We start from the raw sequence: 22,662 nt of genomic DNA, 5'->3' as shown, positions 1-22,662 counted from the left end.
AAAAATGTAAAAATAAAAATAAAACACCAACCAAACAAAAACACAGTCACAAAAGACATAAACTAAGAAGAGCAAAGAGAAACAAAAGGCCACTGATAATTATGATAAAAACATGCGGAATATGAAGGGAAGAAGTCCTATTTCCTGGTGAGAGGTGAGCTTAGACCATTTCTCTAAAAAGCAACCACGCAGGAAGTGAAAACACAAGTGCACTCAAAGGTTGTTTTTAAAAAATGAACGTGTAAGTCAGGGCCTGAGGGAGGGTTTAAAAAGTACAGGATAAAGTCTGTTAGCTATGTGACTGCAACCAAGAACAGGTACTATTACTGAATACCTGCCCTGGCCTATCTTAAATGCTTTATATGGATTAGCTTGTTCAACGCCTGCCACTACACTGTGCAATGTACTTCTTAATCATTTAGATTTTCAGACAAAGAAAACACATAAAGTGTTACGGTTGGAAAAGGCAAAATTTCCATCTGAATTATCAGTCTCTTGTTTATATTCTGAACAAGCTTCTTAATGGATGCATTCCTATTATCTGGAGAGAAAATTTATCTGTCTAAAACCCAACTTTGTACCTAGGGTCAGTTTAATGCATAGCTGACAATCAAGCCAGTAAGTAAAGTTCAATGTTTTAATTAGTAACATTCAAAGAGAAACTGGCCAATGCCTAGCCTTTACACTCAGCTAACTATTTACTTGTGAAAGGCTGGGTATAAGAAAACAACAGACTCTCTAAGTCAGGGACATTAGTAATAAATAAATAGGTCAAGGACAGATCTTTGCTTAATGTCTTAGAACGTATACCTACCTTATGGTTAAAATACTTTTCAAACTTTAGTCTTGCTAATTCTACACACTGGGACCAATTTCTGGGTCTTCTGCTAAGTAGCTTAATAACTTGAAAACAGCCTTCTAAACTCTGTCCATTTTGTATCTTCTAGAATAAAAGGAAAACAGAAAAATTAAACACTTTCAATTACAAGCATATACACATTCCAAAAGTATGAGTCAAAGCCTGAAAGATGGACTCGCTGGCTGAGTATTTTCATTTTCATTTTTTTTTTTTTTGTCTCAAGCCCTTCTCTCTCATTCTTTCAGTTTTTTTTTTCTTCATTTTGAGTAGAATAGGAGGGGATAGCAAATGAAATTTCAGATTTGAAGTTTCTTAATTCATGACATACCTTCGTGTTTTCCTGTGTGTAAGAACTAAGTACAAAAGAGGTCCTTAGTATATGGGGACCTATTATCTATTATAAGGTAATAGTTAATACAAAATTGATCTTTTCAGTTGTATATGATTAAGAAATGCAAGGCAGTATCTTTGAAGTTGACCTTATTATGAGAGCAATGAGATCACTGTCCAGTCATGATTATTTTCACTTGAATTAATCTGAACTTCCCCCAGAGTTTACCAAACCCTTCGATTACCTGTTGCTCACTGCGATGAACAACAAAAACTAATGTTTTAAGGTGAAACAGTGACAATGACACACAATTCAATTCCATTTTTTAAAAATAGGCCATCAGTGACCTAATTTCAGGATTCCCAGTAACATTTCACTGTGATCAATTTGACTACTCTTACTTCTGCAGGAAGGTTTTCATATTTTTATGTAACTGGAAAACAAGGTTTTAATGACATCAAGTCTGTAGTAAAGGGCATTAACCTTTACCTGTAAGACGTCTTCTGCAGAAGGATAGGCTTGCCAAAATTTGTTAAACAATGAAGGCTTGTGGGAAAAGGAACTTTCAAACTGTAAAGGAAAAACGAAGTTACAGGTATAATATGTTATAATAGTAACAATATGGCCTCTTCTAATTCTGGGAGGATGAAGTAAGTCATTCAGAACTTTCACCTTGTCTCTTGCCCACTGGATAGTGTGTTCGATAGCAGCTGGAAAGGACTTCAGAGTACAAAATGGTATTTCCTCCTCTGGGGGGTCCCGCTATTGAAAAACAAAAGTCTCAGTATTATTTACTGCTGGGTACTGGTGTGGCATGGCACAAAGTCCTAATGGCAGATCACCACACACTACTCATTATTTTCCTCTCTAAAATTCAGGTGACATATAAAATTTTATAACATTACTTTTTACTTTGGAAAGTGATTCAAGAGCCCTTATTATAGTTCTCAGCATATTCCAGGTCTCTACATGAAGAAAAACATTTGGGAATAAGACTCTTCGTAGTTTCCTAAGAAAACAGATATTAAATAAATGGAGAAGCACCACTCAAGACCTCCTTGTCTATTAGAGGCTCTGCCGACAGCCTAGGCTTACTAGTTTACTCAGTCAAAAATGACTCAATTTATGACCTTTTACTTAGAGATATCTATTTTAATTTGCTGATTTATGAGCTGCCACTAACTATTTGTAATTCAAAGAGTATTACATTGTTTTACAAGAATGTGAAATAAAAAACTAGGAGAAATTTTAGCAAATGAAGTTGAATGAAAGAATTCCCTACTGTGAAAACTTCCCATGAAATTTTGCAGATCATCATTTCCCTCCTCTTTAATACACTAATTAAACACATTTTAATCTATTATACCGTCGTCATTAAATGTATCAATGTATTTCATGAAAGAAAAGGGGTAAACAGTGAACCCTAGGAATTAAAAAACTTACTAACTGAAACATACTCTTTAAATCATGGGACAATGATACTTATACAATCTATATACCTTGAATTATTTTACTTGAATTGTCCATTTTAAAATAATAAAGGATACAATTATTTCCTAGACTGACAACAGTCTCAACTTTAACAATATTGTAAAATCATTTATGGGGGTCAAAACTTTATCATCTACCTAAAACACTTTCTCTCTCTCTCTCTCTCTCTCTCTGAAGAATCTGACTTTTTCAGGTAGATTCTGGGTAAATTACCAGGTTTATTTACCAGGTTTCACATATATTTCTAATAATGCACGCTGGGTCATAAATTCTTAATGAGGATAAACATTAGAGATGAGTCCACAGCTATTAGACTTGTAATCTTCATTCTTTATATGCCAGCTAATTATCTGACACAGTTAACATCAAAAGATCAGCAAATGGATGTGATTCCAAGTCTTTGGTGACAGTTCTGTTTTCAGTCCAAAAGTTTAATCGCTCCTAAAAGCATTTTAAACCCTAGGGTTGTGAAAAAACTTAAAAGTTCTGAGAAATAGTAAAGACTACACCAGAAAAGACATTTTTTTTTTTTTTTTTTTTTGATGATTTCTAAAAATTGTCTGTAGGGATCAGAGAAATGGCTCAGTTCATTGACTGTTACCTGGGTAAGCCTGAGGACCTATATCTGCTCTCAAGCACCATGTAAAAGCATGTATGGAGGTGTGTGCTTGTAATCCAGCACAGGAGAGGCAGAGGCGGAGGGTTGGGGACCGGGGGCATCCTTGGCACTTGCTGGTCAGTACCTTGTCTCAAAAGTAAGAGTCCAACAGAGGAGGATACCTGACATTGAACCCTGGCTTTCACACAGGTGTGCTCTTTGCACCCTGAACACACACTGAAATCCTATGTCAACATACTTATAAACGCAGATGCACATAGGTATTGACCTGCTTGTCATAGCGAAAACCAAAATTAATAGAGTGAAGCAAATTTACTGATTCCTCAATGAAGACAAAGATTATGACATAAAAAGAGACTTTTTTCAATACACCAACTTACGTGACTATTATACGATTCAGTCAACTGAGGTACAATAATTTCAGTGTGTCCCTTTGTGCCCATTGTTCCAGAATCTAGGAGAGGCCGGAGATTTGCTAAACAACGGCTATTTGGAGACAAAATATGTGAGAAAAAAAAACAACAACACAAAAGTGAGCAATAAAAGGTAAACAGAGGACAGCTACTTCTGTATTCAATATTCCACATGCTAATAATTTCTGAATGCAGTGCTGTAGGAAACAGAACATGACCTTCAATTATTAACTATGTTATTCTTTCTTCACTTTCTTTCTATTGATTATTTGGTTATTTTCTAACTCTAAGTTCTACCGCACTATATTTTTTTCAATTAGTCTTTATTCCAAGCAACAGTAACTACTTCCATTAGTCATATTTTTCTGAAGTTTTTTTTTTGTACATAGTCCCTCTAACACATTAACACCCAACAATAAATGCAATATTTTTTTTCTTTTTTTCTTTCTTCTGCTCAAGATTTGTCTTCTTTGTCATTTCTCAACTGGTAAACCTCTGATATATGCTCTAATATACTAACATTGTAGTCATATAATGATTCATTCAATGACTGATTTCATAAATCACACTGAATGAAATCAGATGATTGGCACTGAAGATACAGTGGTGGAAAACAAATGGTCTCTGGATGAAAGATTTAGTAAAGAAACAAACACTAAGTAAACACATATGTAAAGAAAATAAATAAGTGCCACAATGAAAAAGTATTAAGAAAGGCAGGTAACATCTGTTTGAAGAAAGATATTTAAGCTGAAACTGAAAGATGAGGAAACAGCTTAAAGGAAAGCACAGACAGAGGAGAAGAATTTTGGGGGAAGAGAAGTATAATTTCCTGAGGCCAAAAACCAATTTCATTCCTAAGGTAAAAGGGCCTTTCAGGAACCTGAAGAAGGCATGGACAGCTACAATAAGGGGAGCCAGGGAAGACTGTGCACATTTAAAGTGGGAGCAATGGCCAGGCGATAGGAATTGCATGAGAACATTCATGCTATTTTATCAATATTTAATTTTTCTAAGTATACTAGGAAATCATCAGCATGAGAACATTCATGCTGCTTTATCAATATCTAATTTCTCTAAGTATACTAGGAAATCATCAGCATGCTCGAATTTGATTAGTACTATTACAGTGACATAAAAAAAAAATCAGAAAATTTGGTAGTTTTTCAAAAAGTGAGGGTGAAAAACAAAAATAAAAATGAAAGTAGTTCTTTATGCACTTGAATTTCAAGAACATACCTGTCTACATATCTCCTGGCTTCCACATTATCTAGTGCTGTAATAATGATATCTTGCTTAGTATAAAATTCATCACTGTATATACTCTCAGTGGCTGGACAAACTTTGTTCAGATGTGCATCTATTTTTAACTGCGGATTTATTTTCAGAGTTGCTTCAGCAGCAGTATAGCTTTTAGGTTTCTAAACAAGTAACAAATAAAAACAGAAGGAATACATGTTAAACAGAAAAGATGAACTATGACTGAATTTACATACACTAACCATCTGGAAGATCTATGAGGCGACAGCAAGGTGATGAAACTAGCTCAAACCGTTTACATACTAACAATCTAAACAACCTTCATTGTGTGCATGGCAAAGTGCTTTCGAGATTTAAAATATTAAAAAATACTAGTTAAGTCTTAAAAATAATTCTTTTTTTAAAGAATTCAATGATGGCTTAACCATCATTGAATTATTGTGTCATTTCAGGTGCTCTGAAGGTTCATTTTTAATATTGGCTCTGAATGTAGATCATTCTTTAGCATCCTTTGAATTTGTGCATCTGGTCTTTCTGTCTCTCCTAGCTCAATTATAACATGTTTTCTTTCTTACTGTAAGAACAAAGAGAAACTCTTAGAACTCAGGAATTTATAGATAGGTCCTCACTGTTCATCTAGAGATAACACATAAAGTGAACTGTTTTAACAGGACATTTCACGTCATAAGAGGTTCCAGTGTCAGGTCCTCTTGTGTTTATAGAAGAGGATATCAGGTTAATGACACCTGTTATAGTCTCTTCTTGTTCATAACATGCTGAAACTTCATTCTTAAGACTGACAATGAGTAGACAACACAAGAGAAAAATTAAAACCTAAAGCACATGCTTTTGATGAACACATTTCTTTCTTTTCCGCACTGTTTTCTGATACTGGGTTTCACCATGGGACTATCATCAGCCTATTACTCACTTGTAGACCAGGCTGACTTGGAACTCAAGAGATCTACCTGCCTCTGCCCTTGAATACACTGATTAAAGGAATAGGCTACTATGCACTGCCTGTTTCTTTTCCTGGTTTAAACATTTTGATCTTTGAGAAAACTAAGTAGTCTTTTACAATAAAAAGAGATGTTAAATAAAAATAGTATGGCAATTTTAAATACTAAACCTGGACTGTTCTAAAACAAAAAGCAGAGTGTGCTTTGTTAAAACCTCAAATTAAAGAACTTGTTTATGGAAACATACTTTGGTCATCACAAAATGAAAAGCACTATTTATGTTTTGCAACTCAAATATTAACATCCAAACATCAATGCAAAAACCAACTTTATTATGTACAAAAGGTAATTTTTGATTTTCTCCAATTTCGTTCTTCCTCTCAAGAGTCTAACAAAGGACAGACTCCCCCAACAACCGTTATCTATTTAAGAGAAGAAAACAGTGACAAACCTGGATGTGATGAGGTCGAAACAGGAACTGTCTGTTTAGGTTGGATTTTTCTATCAAGTCAGGATCTGTAACTGTAACCTTGTATCAGAGAACAAAACAAATAAATCTGCTTTGCATTTCTCACTATGACTGAAACAGTACCCTCAAATTATTTTTTCTAGTAAAAGTCATCACAAAAATAAAATTCCGAATGATTGCCAATAATATGCTATCACAGTTAGATTTAATTCCAATTAATGTTTAGTCAATGAGCATAGTGCAACTAAGGTGGGATCTGTAAACTACAAAGCAGTTGAGTATTTTTTAAAATAATGTTTATGTCTGTGGCTATTTGCATGTTCTCAGGGCAGAGTCAACTAGCTGTCACAATTGATCTATAGGCCTAAAATACTTGCAATTTACCCCTTAAGAAAGCTTAGACTCTTAATTCTATAAGATGAAAGAGAACAAAAAGAGCCAAGACAATGTGTAAAGTATTGAATATTAATGTGCTACTCAGCTAGACTGAAGAAGACTTGGCTAGGTACAGTACTGCTCAGCACGGGTTCCAGTTTCAGCTGTTTGATTAGTGTTCACACAGTGATTTTTGTTTAGTAATTTTTCTGAGGTATGCGCCTACCTTTTTTGTGGAATTTTATGTTAGAGAGTATCTCTTTCAATTTAACAACTACAAATAGTAGGGTTGAGACACAATGTCTGCAAAAAGGCTCACTGTGTCTTTGATTCTGGGTTTCCATGAGGTGAGAAGCTTTAGGATATTCTCACCATGATACCTGCTTCACTGTAAGCCTACAGTGACAGAGTCAAGAGGCTGAGGACTGAAACCTCTAAAACCATGACCAGAATACATCTTCATCTGAATGCTTCTCTCAGGTGCTTGTTAGTGATGAAAGTCCAACACAAAGCTAAACAGATGCTGTCCTAGAAAAGTTCACAATACCTCATCATTAATCAGTGTGATTAACGTTTTGCCCCTGTTTCCTGAAATCCTGCTTTTTATTCTTTCCACTTTGTCTTCTACTAGACTGACCAAGTTTTCATGGTAGGTTTCTAAGTTAAACATCTTTCTGTAGTTCCAGCTTTTGGAACATATCACTTTTCTTCTAGAAATCTCAGCTTCTGTGGAGAATGAGGCAGAAGGATTTTAACTACAAGGCCTGCCTAAACTACAAAATAAATTTGCAGCCTAGGCAACTCAGGAAGACACTATCTCAAAGAAAAAAAATGGGGGGGGACGGCGGAACTCAACTTAGCTTTGTGGGATTTGAACAGCATGTGCAAGGACCGAGGTTCAATTCCCCATACAGAAAAACAATTCTAAAATTAGTTTTAATTATCTAAACTTACCATGTTCTAACTAAACACTTTAGTAATATTTTTAAAAATCATTTTCCTAATTTTAAATCAGTAATTATTAAAAGATTTTTTAAAATAAATCATTTCACATACTTGAATCTAAGTATGCATGTTCATAAATTTCATGGCTTATCCTTCATGCATGCCTACATCATGTAAAAGACCTTTCATTTACAGGTCACATACCTGTACTTTGCCCTTCTTGAAAGACAATTAAATGCAGAAATGCAGGCTGGCAGTCATTTTCCCCTTTCATTATAAAGCTAATCTCCATCACTGTCTTGCCCTGCCTGTTACTCAGCTGTCCCTTCGGGAACCCTTCTGTACCCTGACAACTTCACTAGTGTTACATCTGGTTGTTAAGTCTACTAATAACCCAGAATATATTTTGGAAAAGCTGTCAATGCCCCCCCCCCCCTTTTCTTGTGTTCCTACTTCTCTGTATCTCTGTCTTTACACTTCAAGATTTTTTTCAAATGTAGGTTTTTCTATTACCTGAAGTATTTCCTTTTTTATATGTCTCAGGAGGCTTCATTCCTTTGTGATAGCTGATTCTTCTATGAAGTGGTTCCTTCTCTACTGCTGCTAAATTTTTAACTACACATATTTATTTATGTGTGTGAGTACACATGCACAAGCCACACTAGGGCATACATATAAAGTGCATCTGTGTGTGTTCGCTCATGTTGTATGGGCGTGTGTATGCCGGGGTGCGTAAGTGGAGGCAAAAAGATAACTCGTGAGAGTCCTTCTCTCCTTCTACTACGTGGGTCCTTAGGATGAAGATCAGGGTGTCAGACTGGGTGGCAAGTATCTCTACTTCAGGAATCACCTCACCAGATCAGAGTTCCATCTTTTAAAATGTGAATCATCAATGGATAATGTTTGTTCTGCATAGTCTATGTGCTCTGGACAACTGTGACTAAATTTTACACCTGTTTAAAGAGATTTGGTGGTTTCCACAGGCCTAAATTTTCTATAATATATCTGCCTGAAATTTTACCCAATATAACACTGGATCCATACATGAGTATGGAGTTTGGTCTAAGAGTCTTATTTTCTGGTAAGTGATTTCCTTTTCTACTTAAAAGTTTTAGACATCAAAAAGAGAAAAAAAAAAAATGTCTCTTGTGTTTAATTAAAGGCATCATTTCTCCCTTGATTCTAGGTACCTGGGGATTTCTCTTTCCAACCTGGTTGTATCTACGAACACTTAACAGTTTTGTTACAAAAAAAATCTGTGTTCAGACTGACAGCAGCCTGCCCACATTACATGCTTTATTTTGCTGTCTGATGTCAACAGGCTTCTTCATTACAGCTCTTGTCCAGACCTTTATCTACTAAAAGCACTGTGACCATCCATACAGTTAAAACCGTCAGGTGACCCACAAGTTTACAGTAAAGAAGGAAATTTTATTTTTTAAAACAAATAACTTTTAAGCCATTAAACCCATGGTTTATGGAGCACGATGTAGTAATGCTAAGCATGGATATTATAATATGTACCTACCTATAGCTGTGATAATAATGAATCCTTTTTAAAATTAGAACAATAAGCCAAAATGTGGATTATCATATACTTTTTAGTTACTTGTGTAGTGTCATTGCTAGTTACCAAGGTAAATATATGACGTCAGTAATGAAAATTTCTACCCTGAAAGGTAAAATACCACTAATGAAAACTATTTTAAATATGACATTAGTTTGCAATGAACTCAGTATGAAGAATTTCAACTGTATACCAAAGTATGTATTATTGCCACTGTTTGAAACTCACCATCTAAACTAGATTAGTACTCTGCAGCTTCCTAATGTCATCTCATGTTCATGTTAATTAACAATAGTCTAACAAAATAACATGCTTTTCAGTTTGCAAAGTTATGACAACAAAGGTTCCTTTTAATTTTGATCTTGATGGTGATTACAAAAAGAAACAAAGTCCATTTTCAGTTTTGGAGAATTTCAGAAAGTTAAGAACCAAAAAGTAGAGAATTTGTCACTTAAAAAGTGACCAGAGCCGGGTAGTGGTGGCACACGCCTTTAATCCCAGCACTCGGGAGGCAGAAGCAGGTGGATCTCTGTGAGTTCGAGGCCAGCCTGGGCTACAGAGTGAGATCCAGGAAAGGCGCAAGGCTACACAGAGAAACCCTGTCTCAAAAAAACTAAAAAAGTGACCAGAAAACAATTAGAATCCTCCAATTCTCACTTAATGATCTACCTGAAACACAGGCTGGTATAGTCAAAGACAGCTCAAAAAAGGCACCAACAGAGATGGAAACGCTGACTCTCCAAAGACGTGGGTATCTTACCATTCCCTTCTCTCTGCTTGTACCAACACCCAGTAATGCAAAGTTCTTTAACATTTCACAGCCTATGGCGCCACATCCTACCTATTTAAGAGAACAGGAGTATAAAGGTCAGACAGTAAAACTATAATCTACTTAACAAAGAATTCACCCAATTTTCTTAAAGTGCTATTAAAACAAATACTATTTTAAAAACGACCATTTGTGATTCACTTGTGGTAATTTTACTTTTACAGGTTTTGTAACACCTTATAAGTGTTCAATTAAAGAAAGCACGAAACAAATAAGGAAAAGAGACTATAATTTCTTTAAGAGAAAACATCTGAAGATGCCTAGCAAAAGCTGGACACAGAGCTACTTTTTTAGGGCGGCTAGAAGCAATGGCAGAAACAAGACAAGCCAAACCACCCAAGCCTAGAGCTGGGGAACAGGGAAAATTTTTACTTTAGACGTCTGTCAGCTCATCCGAAAGGCAAAGTCTGTTTAAGACAGCTCTACTAAGGATTTTAAGTACAGTAGATATTGGAAACTTAATTATTCTAAGAGGATTCCATTACATTCAAAATCTCAACAGTAATTGTTAATCTTTAAAATATTACTTTATACAGAAAATGATTATTAAAGCCAAGTATTATTTGTAAGACTGGCCAAGAGTGTTTTATGCTCTTGAGAAAAATTTCTCTCAAAATATACAAAGACATTTAAAAAAGAGAATACATTTACTCATTTCTTAATTTAGTGAGAAAAAACTCCATCTTTTTAAAGTACTTCTAGAAAATCATTTAATGTTGAAAGCTATTATATTCATGCTTTATTTTGAAATGCATAAATTCTTTAGACCATAAATTGGTTAACTTTTTATGTAGAGGGCCAAACAGTAAAATTTTAAGCTCTGGAGGTTATATGATTTGTCAGTCACTCATTTAGATCCAGTTGGCTTTAAAAAATTAACTTGACAGTCAACATCAGTTTGAATAACTACTTATTCCCAACCTTATTCATACTTACTAGGAAGACATTCAGATTATGTAGCTTCTGACACAATGTATTTCCAATGCAGGCTCGTAAGGCATCATATCTATCTCCTCTGAAGAAACATTTACCAACACAACAGGAAGATACAAGAAATACATTTCATTATTGCTAGTAACAATTCAGTATTGTGCTTTAAAACAGAATATACCATAAGAGTTTCTCCATTCCTTCTCACCCCTAAAGAACTAGAGGCCAGGCAGTGGTGGCACACGCCTTTAATCCCAGCACTCGGGAGGCAGAGTCAGGCAGATCTCAGTGAGTTCGAGGCCAGCCTGGGCTACAGCATGAGATCCAGGACAGGTATCAAAACTACACAGAGAAGCCCTGTCTCGGACCCTCTCCTCCCCCCGTCCCCCCAAAAAAACCCCCCAAACAAAGAACTAGAGGTAACTAATGACTGCGAACAGGGGAATAAGCTTCCAGGGATGAGGCCCCTCATTGGTTATCTAATACAAAGTAGACAACACACACACTGCCACACTAAGTGAGCAGGCTGCATTTATATATTTATTCATATACATAAAGAAAATTATAAAAAAGAGGCCATCAATTTGAGAGGCAGTGAGAGGCATGGGAAGAGTTACAGAAAGGACAAGGAAGAGGTAATTGATGTAACTGTCTCTTAATTAAACCTTTTCAATATATAAAAAAAAAATTCCTCAATTCCTTCAAAGAGAAAAGATCCTACCAATATCCAAATGACTTAAGGGAAGATGACTTTAGTTTAGAATATTCAGGGGATCCATTCTAAAATCATCAGTGGATGCCTCAAACTTTGGATTATACTGATCCCTAAGTATACTAATTTTATACTACACATACATGCATAAACTTATGCCATCACACACTGTGGTAATAACTTCTGTAGGCTATATACCAAAGGAAAATTAACACATTTCTTTCCCCTTCTTTGCAATTTTATGATTAGATTATTTCTTCTTTTTGAAATTTATTATTTTTTGGTTTCGGGAGACAGGGTTTCTCTTCGTAGCCCTTCCTGTCCTGGAACTCAATCTGTAGACCAGGCTGGCCTCAAACTCACAGAGATCCACCTGCCTCTACCTCCCGAGTGCTGGGATTAAAGGTGTGTGCCACCACTGCCCAGGTAACATTTTTTTTTTAAATTTAGTTTTGGCTTAGCGTTTTTTTTTTTGTTGTTGTGTTGAGACATGACCTTGCTTATGATGCCCAGGTTTGTCCTGAACTCCTTTCTGCATTTCCTACTTTACTATGTGCATTGGCCACCATGCATGGCTATTAGCAAATTTTTACAGCCTCAGCGTACAACTGTTTTGTTTCCTTAGATTAAAAACATTCACTTCTTTTTATATAAAGACTGCATTTTTCTTTCTTCTCCTTGGTATATTATCACTGCCAGCATCACTACTACCTCATTTGAAGCACACTGTTTACTTCAAACAACCACCAAGTTTACTTTGAACATAAGAAACTTTGATATTAACAGATAACTTCTAAAGGATTAATGGGCAGACAGAAGGATGATTCATGCCTTGAAAGGAAACTGTGCATTGTCATCACTTATATGGTTGGATATAATGACCAAATATATCTCCAACTATATGCAGTTTAAATTTATCAATAGTTATTTCTGTACTTTTCCATTTTCTAATTTTTGATATTTTGCAGGTAGGTAAAATCTCGAGAAGTTAACCCGCAGATAAAGAGGGACTACTGCACTCAAGAGAAACAACTGCTGCTGAGATGGTAGTTTAAAGTTCTTAGCAAAATCTATGGGAGGTATTTGGAATTATTAACATTTAAACTGAAGGCAGAACTCTTAAGTTATGTGGTTTTCTGGGATAATGAAATCTCTATAAAGTTTTAACTGGTTTTGAAAAAGACTTATGGCCTCAAAAGGAAGGTGATTTATACATAAAAATCACATATAGTAATCTTTTCCACTATTATTTTCCACTAATGACATTTGAATGCATTAATCATTCTCATGGCATACAATCTAAAACTCCCTATCACTATGTCTGATGTGGTAACAAGACATGGTACTGCTGTAATATTTAACCACTAGGCAGGGAAGAAACAAGCCAAGAATAAAACGTCAGGAGAGACATCTGAGACAGACACCGGCTTACACAAAGGTGCTCAATATCTCATTCTTCCAGAGATACTAAGAAAAAATAAGACAGATTTCAGTATTACCGTGGGAGGAACTCTTCACGACCAGGACTGCCCAGGGACTCAACAGTATCTGCTGCTTCAAGATACAACTTAAGAGAGAAGGTAAAAATGTAACTATGCATAAAACTTAAATCACAAAAAAACCCCACTTTTCTCTTTATAGTTATTTAATAATCATGGGAATAGAAAAATAAATGTTTCTAAAATATATTCTTAAAACAACCATGAAACCCGAAAGAATGGTTAAAAGGTAATTCATGTCATTTATCCATACAAGGATAACTTTTTTTTAAATCTTCAGAGGAAATTTACCTCAAAATCTGGTTTCCTAACGACAGAAACACTCTGGAAGTCCCATTCAACTCTAGTTACGTGTGAATACGCAGTACAACTAGCTTGAGAACAAAGTACCTGCTCTGCACTTACTTTCCAACTGGATATATTTTATGTCATCGTTAACTGCACACATCACTATAGAAGAACAGGTCTAGGAACACAGTCTCGACATTTTTAGAACAAACAAGATTTAAAGAATGCACCCTTACTCATATTTTCATTTAATTTAATTGTTTGAATTTGCACATAACCAAATGTTTACCTCTGTAAAATAACTACATTAGTAACATAATTTATATTTCATATGATGTTAACAGTTGGAACTAAGCCAATTTCCATTGTTCAATTTGTTATCTATTTAAAATAAGTTAGCAGAAAAATGGTATTGTGTGGGTGCAATGTTATATTCAAAATAAACTCAAAAAGAAAGGACCTGAAGACTGTGTACAGATTTTTTGCCAATCAGTTTCCTTTTGGTAACAGATTGAATGTTTTTAGATCTTGTAACATTTTTATTGTATACGGCTCTTAAACTTACATCATTCCTATATTCTCCATCTTCAGGTGATATCAAGAAGGAAACCTGAAGATTTGTGATGGCAAAATTTCTACAGAAAAAGTTCAAGAGCCCCGGGAGCCCCAAAATGCTAAGTGGATGGTACTAGAGAAAAACTATAGCATAGGAAATTCAGTATTGTTATTTCATGCGATAGGAATACATCTGAGAGAACAACTGGGTTATTACCCAACAGACAAAATATACTTACCTGTTAGTTTCCATTAAAGAATTAAGATCTTGAATTTCAATTATGGAATTATGTCACTTGCCTTTTCTAATATATTTATACAATGTTATAATTAACAACATATTCATATTATAGATGGAACCCTCAACTTAAAATGTAAGGAAATAGGAAAAAACTAAACTCACCCATTGGCACAAAGGAGAAAACTTCCCTGTCACAGCTTTTAATACTTCTTGGCTGGCAACCCCCCCGACTGCTGCAGCAAGTGGGGGTAAACAGCCTTGAGCAGTCCACGAGAGCCAGCGCACAATGTCAGGGTTCACTTCAGGCTGCAACACCAAGCACAGAGCACAGTGATATGAACCGTGTTCACTCAGTACCTGTAACTTCAGTGACCAATATTAGAACGTAATTTCAAACAAACAAAAACCCCAAATTACTCAATTCCCTTCCTAAATAAAAAATCTTAATCTCATGATAAAAGCACCAATTTTCATGTTGCCTTAAGAAGCTTTATTTTTTTACTATTCTCTATTTGCTTTTGCTTTTCTGATTGTAGTATAGACTACCATTAGAATTTAAAAAGTATCTACAATTTATAGGTCTTGCTCAAAGAACAGTCCTACAATGCCAGTTACATAATAAATGGAATTTTAAAAGTTTACAAAACTATAGAAAAAACTTGAACTCAGAAAAGTAAGAATAACAATAATAACAACAACAAAAAATGACGGAACAGCACTGAGGAGTAAGAGTTCAAGAGGATCCCCAAAGACCACCACACAAAACCAGAGAAGATGTATGTCCCATGAGATGCACAAGCGACAGTGTGTACAGAGAAATACTGACAAAGGAAATGAAGTGGTATTCACAGAAGCAATGCAGACCCGAAATTAACAAAGTAGAAGCCAACGTTGTGAGATTATAAGTTGATTCTGTGGAAGGATGAAAAGCTGACATACTGCCAAAATACCCCAAAAGGAAGGAAGGGGAGGAAACCCAAATCACTAAAACTAGAGATGAAAATGGGGTTTACACAGATAAACTGAAATGCAGGGGCATAGGGAATACTTAGAGAAAATACACTGATAATTTAGGAAATCTAGGAAAAAATGAATACATTTCTGGACATCTATGACCAATTAAAATGGAACCAAGTGGATACAAAAGTAACTAAGTGGATATACAATGAGCAGACGGATTGAAACAGAAGTAATGAGTGTCCCAACAAAACAAAACCCAGTTGTTCTGATGATTTCTAACACATTTTTATGGAAACTATAACCCTGCCAAATTATAAAACTTTTAGAAAAGCACAGATGAGCCTTGTAATTTTGGTTAAAATATGGTAAGGCCACAGAATCAGTTAGCAGCATAGGGGAGCTCTGAATTAGGGAAATCACTAATACATAGAACATTTATGTTATAAACAAATACTCTGTTGACCATAATTTTTTAAGTATTTACCTTCTCTTCCAAGGTTTCACTTATACATACTGTTAACTTTAACAGTTCATCTGAATCTTGCTGGCATCTACAATTTGAAACAAAATATCACAATTTCAATTTTTTGAACTGCTGCCATGGTCATATTCATAATAAGATACATATATATATATATATATATATAAAAATAAATAAATAATGGGAAAACCTGCTAGTATATAGTACAATGTGTTTTAAGCTAATTTCAAAAATTGTCTTGTGAATATATTACTTCAAAATCATGGTCATCTAAAACAGCACATGATATTTAGATTTAAACATATAAGGCAAGAAATTTTTATGTAATTTCTGACATAAGCTAGAAAACATTATCACATATAAGCAATTCAACAATAAGCAGGTTTGGTTTTAAAAGCTATAGATTTTAAAGTCTTCAAATATGAAAAACTCCCATGCAGTATGATTCCATGCTTACAAACTGATTTTTCTACTTCCAACAATAAATCATCCTAAATAGCATATTTATGCAGTTTGTCTTATTTATTAGTAATGTAATTACAAGGCTTAGTTATATTTTTTAAACTATAATTTCTATATGAAAAGAGAATAGTTATTTTAAGCAAAAAGCATTACCTGATATTTGGGTTACGACTGTAGTTTTCCTGAAAATGGTCCAAGGCAAGCATGGCTGCATGAATCTGTAAAGACGCCTATTAGAAACATAAAAATTGGACAGTAGTTGTCAAGTGCTACGGACTAAGCTAAATGTTTTTCAACTATTAATTTCATTCTCACAATAAAAAGTATAGTATGATGTATCTACTCTTCTTCTATCTTAAATTAACCCATTTCTGTTAGTCTATACTTTGCCACATGGCTTGTGGCTTACCAGTGTCTTTACATGCTGCTTCTCATGGCGGCGGCTGGCAGTGTCTCTCTCCAACCTTCTACTTCCCAGAATTCTCTTCTCTCTTGTCCCGCCTATACTTCCTGCCTGGCCACTGGCCAATCAGAACTTTATTTACATAGAGCGATATCCACAGCACTTCCCCTTTTCTTTTTTTTAAAGGAAGGTTTTAACTTTTACATAGTACAATTACACATAACAAAACAATTATTAAAGTTACATGATCTGACTTCAAGATCGCAAAGGATTGTAAGAAATATTTCCAAATGACTAGTGTTTCCTGGGTTATCACATGAAGCATCATCTGAACAATAGCAGCAAAACATTTGTCAGCCAGGTGTGGTAACAGACACCTTTAACTGCACTTTAACAAAGCAGATCTCTATAGCCTGGTAAGCACAGGGAGCCAGGGCAGCCAGGGCTATGTAGAGACCCTGGCTAAAAAACAAAAACAAAAACCATCCCCAAAAGCATTTACACAGAACAGCTAATCTTTTTTTTTATTAGGGTTTATCAATTTGGAAACTATTTCTTATGTAATATATTTACTGTTAAAAAATCAGATCTAGTAACATAACGTAGAATGGAACACATGCTTAAGGTTGTTTCTTCTTGTACTATATAAAACTGTGACCAGTGAAACGGCCTACCACCAAGCCTGAAGACCTGAGCTCAGCCTATAATCAGGAGCTGTGCATCCTCTGGCTGCCGCCACCCATCTCCTTTGCACACAAAATGAATAAATATCTAAAAACAGCACAGTTAAGAAAATCTTTTATTAATGCCCTACCTACTACTAAAGTTGCTTTTTAATTATCAAAGCTGGCAAATCACTGAAGTACAACTTTATTTTATTTCAACATTTTTTATGATAGGAATTTGTATTTGTGTGTGTGTGTGTGTGTATGTATGTGTGTGTGTGTGTGTGTGTGTGTGTGTGTGTGTTTCGAGACAGGGTTTCTCTGTGTAGCTTTGCACTTTTCCTGGATCTCACTCTGTAGTCCAGGCTGGCCTCGAACTCACAGAGATCCGCCTGCCTCTGCCTCCCAAGTGCTGGGATTAAAGGCATGCACCACCACCACCACCCGGCAGGAATTTGTATTTTTAAACCTTCAGTGTCGACTTTAAATACTGACATATGAATAGAACCTTTTTAAGAAATGATTAATCCATTTTAAGGTTTGAATCATTTACCAAATCCCATCCACTATTCTACTGCCTCTTTTAAACATGCAAAATAAATATTTACCTCAGGTTTGCTAAAATCTGCAATAAGGCACTTTGGATGTTTTATCTGCCTCTCCAGGGTTTCCTAAGAGGAAAAAACAGTTATCATTTTTACAGCACACTGGGTGATTACTTCACAAAACACATCAACACAGTTAAAGTGAGGGGGTCTTTCTCCAAGGCTGAAAATGAGTGTGGATGGACTAATATGTTGTTAATCGAACTGTTCTCTAATATCTTATTACTGGACCAAAACCCAGCTGCTCTACAGAAGGACTGTGGAAGAAATGCTAAAAATAATTTTGTAATTACAAACTTTTTAATTTTTTTTTTTTTAATTTAACCTCTTTATTGACTCTGGGAGTTTCACATCATGCACCCCAATTCTGTTCATCTCCCAGTCCCCCCATATCCTCCTGTGTCCCCTGCCATGTCCCCCCAAAGAAAACCAATCACAGGAAGCAAGCAAACAAGAGTAAAAACAACCCCCCAAACCAAACCAAACCAACAACATAGAAAAATATCTTTGCTTCTCCTTTCCTGCCTCTCCAACACCTCTTCATTCATCCTGGTGGCACTGGAGGCTTCCATGTGCTATAAAATACATGCCTTTGTCCCATCAGCTTTACTGGAAAATGGTCACTGCAATGAGCCACTGGTCTGGTTCAAGGCTTTGTCCTAATGTAAAAGCTACCATGTATTCTGATATCATCAAGCAACTGAGATTAGTTATGCCTAGTAAGTCATAATCCAAGTTAAAATATGTATGAGTATAAGGTAAGAATACACAAAGAAAAATTTGAAAAGTAATAATTCCCCAAACATCACCACACATGAAATTATTTGATGCACAAAATTATTTAATTAAAAATTAGGGATAGAGCAAGAAAAAGTATATAGAAGCAGATCTAACTAGCTGCCCCTATTTTGAATGGCTTAACTCTGATTTGAGCAGTCTTGAAGAAAAACAAACAAAAATCCAAAGAAGTTAAAACTTTAAGAAAATGAAACATAATAACCATCAAAAAAAGCCCAGCAACTAAAGACATGCTACCATGCTACACACGTCACTGAGAAGCAGCCTGCCAATCTGCATTTCTAGTTAGCAGCTAAGGTTTTTCTTTCACTAAGAATTGTCAATGGGAATTAGACTACATTTCAAACATAATACAGGTTAAAATTATAATAACATGAATAAACAGTTGAGTAATAAAGAATAACAACCTGAAAATATTTTATCTTTTTCTTAGGCAGTAAATATAAGTATGATAAACTTTCATTATTGAGGAGGGAATAGCTCCTTTGAGATATAATCACATACCTCAATCATATACCTAAGTTATTCTAGTTATAAGCTATATGTATTTGCCTGTGTTTTGCAGTATAGAGGACTGCACATACTAAGGAAGTTTATGAGCTACAGTCCTTTGTCTGTAATTTATTTTTATTTTTATAAAATTTGTTCTTAAGCTGATTATATTTTCTTCAAGTTGGTTATAAATCTAAGAAAATAGTAGTACAGTTTATTTTTTAAGCTATCCTGAATTAAGTAAGCATTTTATTCTTTCAGTTTATTCTTTTTTATAGTGAAAAACTTTTGAAGAAAAAAATACTTACAAAGCAAAATGTTTTAGGAGTCTTAACTTGTACAGCTATGCCTCCATGTAAATACGGGTCCAGTTCTGTAGTGTCACCAATGCTGAAGGAAAATGGAGACACCACTGGGGAAAACAAATAAATGAACATTAACCTCCAGAACCTACATGGGTTCACACACTCCTAAGGAGGGCTCAAGCAGGGGTCTTTGCTCACCTAGCACTTTTCATAACTGTCTTCTTAAACGTGTTAGAATTTAATTTCAACATGTACTGTTTCAGTGTATTTCTTTACTTTCTTCCTTTTAACATTAACACTGTTTAGCATGTCTTCCCCTTATACAATGATTTGAGGCTAAAAGATACGAATCAGGTCCTAGGCAACGTGTTCTAACACTGAATAAAGTATGTGATTATAAATATGAATAACTAAAAAGGAATTAATAACATACATAACTTACCAGTTATCTGTTGTATAGATCCATTTAAACCTGTCATTCCATTAATTTCTCGAAATGTTAGGAATTGTCCTGTCTCAAGATTGTGAGGATGATTTTCAAGGCATGTAACAATGCCTGGATTAGCCTAAAAATCAGAGTACTCCATTGAAAACCAAGTTTGTATATTCTATTATTACTTGCAAGTTTTTAAAAATAAGTCTATAAATATTAAAAAAACTAGCATTCTTATACTCTAACAACTTTATTAAAATTAATTACTATAACCATACTTGTGTTATATTTGAAATGAAAATTTCCTTTGGTTCTTCTCCTGTTGTATCTGAAACTTCAAATTCATCACCAAAATCACAAAACAACCTGGACCAAATTCCATGTACATCTGCACTAATAAACTGAAAAGAGAAAAATAAATTTATGTAAATTGGAAAAAGAAAAACCACCTCAATCATCTTACATCATTTATGATAACTTTATTTAGAATTAAGTATGTTCTCTGAAATGTAACATTAACATGAGTCATTGATAAGAATTGCACATCTTTAATCCCATCATTCAGGAGGCAGAGCCAGGCAGATCTCTGTGAGTTCGAGGCCAGCCTGGTCTACAGAGCGAGATCCAGGACAGGTACCAAAACTACACAGAGAAACACTGTCTCGAAAAACCAAAAACCAAACCAAAACAAACAAACCCAAATGTGGTATTTGGTGAGTGGGTTCCTGACACAGTAAAATTAGAAGTACCCTCCATGTATCACCACTGCATACTGCATGTTGTTTTAATAACAAAAATTCTGGCTTGGTCATAAATTTCAAGTTCAATACATAAGAAACAGTTATCTTGGCTTAATGTTCTAGGAATGAATTATTATTTACAGAAACAGAAATGAGTGTACACTCACCAAAAGCATTAGTTTGTGGAAACAAGGAGAGGGCATTTAGCTGGGAGTAGTCTACAGAAAAAGGCCACAGAGGTCACAGTGCAAACCACGCCATGAAAGGTACACATGAGGTTCATGAACACAATTACAAATGCTTTATGAAAAGTAATTTGTATAATAACAGCACTGTCTCCATCCCAAAAGTCTGTAAAGAAATTATTCTTTGTACTTCAAGCTCTTTCTGCAGCTGTTACAAATCTATTCAGCTCTAAAAAATGTAGTCTCAAAATATGAGTGCCAATGGATGGACTTAAAAATGTATAACATTAAGAAAAGTCACACATCTCAGAAAACTCCACACATTCTGCATCATATACGGAATCTAGGCAACAATATATGCACATATGTAAATAAATGTCAGCAGGATAGTGTAACATGTAGAAAAGAGACCATGAAAGTATAAAATATTAGAGGATGAGGTAGGACTGAATGGACAAACTTATGAAGGGAAAATAAAGGTAATTGTCCCAGTTATAACAGTCTTAATATTTTGTTCTTGGACACATTCCGCAGTCAAAGTGTAAAATCCAATATGGATCTCACCAGCTTTAGAATACCTGGGTTTTGTTAATTTTGGGTTGTGTGGATGTGCTTATTTTAAGTTTTTTCTTTGTTGCATTTTGTAGACAGGGTCTTTTACTACCTAGCTTGTAACTTGATATGTAGACCAGGCTCACCTTGGCACTTACATGTATCTATCTACCTGTTTGCTTCTGCCTTAGTGTGGAGCTAAAGGCTTGCTCCAACATGCTTGGCTACTTACAAAGTTTTAAAAGTAATAAATAATAAATAAACTTTAGTTTATTTAGAAACAATTTTTACTATGATGGTACACATATAAAGCTTTTTGTATAACAGTGAAAACCTCTAAATTTTATTATTGAAAATGTTCTTCCTTTAGTTAACTGCATGTCATTATTAAATCCTACTACCTTAATCGGAGGGCATTGAGAATGGCAGAAGTCATTGATCTTCTTTTGTAAGGTCAGTTTCACTTCAGTCAATACTACGCACTGTTGAGAATAAATTAAAAATCAGAGAGTACACATTTCCTTTGTAAAATACAACTTCTCAATTAGAAGCACATGTCTTCAAATTTTGCCAAAGAATTATAGTTAGTTATCCTCACAAGAAAGTTACTATCCTATACTGTGTTCTGTTCTAGGATTAATAATTATAGAAGTAAAAAATAGAAAACCAAAATAAAAACATATGGAGCACATGCTGATATTATGTAAATTCCTTTATTATACAGGACTCCCAATTGGAGGCAACTCTTAGCACCATGCACTGCAGGCCCCAGAGGTTGGAGTCCGTTGCTGTCCTGCAGTCACTAACACAGCCTCCAAACATTACTTTCAGACACGCCCAAAGAGGGACGACTGCAATTTAAAAGATATCGGTCACAACTCTCTAATTTCTGCATTCAACAGATTCACAAAATAAACTTTTTTTGCTTTATATTAATATCAATATTATTGCTAATATATTAATAATTTAATATGCTATATTATGCAATATTATTTAAGATAGCAAATAATTTCCAATGCTTAATTTTTTTAGCACTGTGATACAAGGTGTGAAAACAAGATTTTAATATAATTACTTTATACTTATAGAGGTCTAATACTTTTTGAAACCATTTGCCTATCAAACATCAAACGAAGATTGCAAAGCAGCAGAGAGAGGTCTCAGTTCTATCCTCTGGTCAGTGCTTACACACAGGAGCTGAAGTAGTTTCCTCCCACATTCTCAGGTGTGGATTTAAGA

The 22,662-nt window shown here is 34.9% G+C and overlaps 1 protein-coding gene across 1 annotated transcript in view; it reads right to left on the bottom strand.

Annotated features, from left to right (window-relative positions):
* The window catches only part of Uba6 (ubiquitin like modifier activating enzyme 6), a 62,845-nt gene that overhangs the window by 21,315 nt on the left and 18,868 nt on the right, over positions 1 to 22,662 (bottom strand). The window contains exons 7-23 of the mRNA XM_036201339.1: positions 21,825 to 21,905; positions 20,225 to 20,347; positions 19,956 to 20,079; positions 19,517 to 19,620; positions 17,922 to 17,984; positions 16,399 to 16,475; positions 15,787 to 15,853; positions 14,505 to 14,648; positions 13,259 to 13,326; positions 11,054 to 11,132; positions 10,049 to 10,129; positions 6,384 to 6,461; positions 4,953 to 5,134; positions 3,681 to 3,786; positions 1,863 to 1,952; positions 1,680 to 1,760; positions 815 to 943 (exon numbers count right to left, since the gene is read on the bottom strand). Of these exons, the coding sequence (XP_036057232.1) occupies positions 815 to 943; positions 1,680 to 1,760; positions 1,863 to 1,952; positions 3,681 to 3,786; positions 4,953 to 5,134; positions 6,384 to 6,461; positions 10,049 to 10,129; positions 11,054 to 11,132; positions 13,259 to 13,326; positions 14,505 to 14,648; positions 15,787 to 15,853; positions 16,399 to 16,475; positions 17,922 to 17,984; positions 19,517 to 19,620; positions 19,956 to 20,079; positions 20,225 to 20,347; positions 21,825 to 21,905 (1,677 nt within the window). The remainder of the gene's footprint in view (positions 1 to 814; positions 944 to 1,679; positions 1,761 to 1,862; positions 1,953 to 3,680; positions 3,787 to 4,952; positions 5,135 to 6,383; positions 6,462 to 10,048; positions 10,130 to 11,053; positions 11,133 to 13,258; positions 13,327 to 14,504; positions 14,649 to 15,786; positions 15,854 to 16,398; positions 16,476 to 17,921; positions 17,985 to 19,516; positions 19,621 to 19,955; positions 20,080 to 20,224; positions 20,348 to 21,824; positions 21,906 to 22,662) is intronic.

Source organism: Onychomys torridus, chromosome 10 (genome assembly GCF_903995425.1).
Source record: "Onychomys torridus chromosome 10, mOncTor1.1, whole genome shotgun sequence".
In the NCBI taxonomy this organism is placed as follows: domain Eukaryota; kingdom Metazoa; phylum Chordata; class Mammalia; order Rodentia; family Cricetidae; genus Onychomys; species Onychomys torridus.
This window is presented reverse-complemented; position numbering and strand designations above follow the sequence as displayed.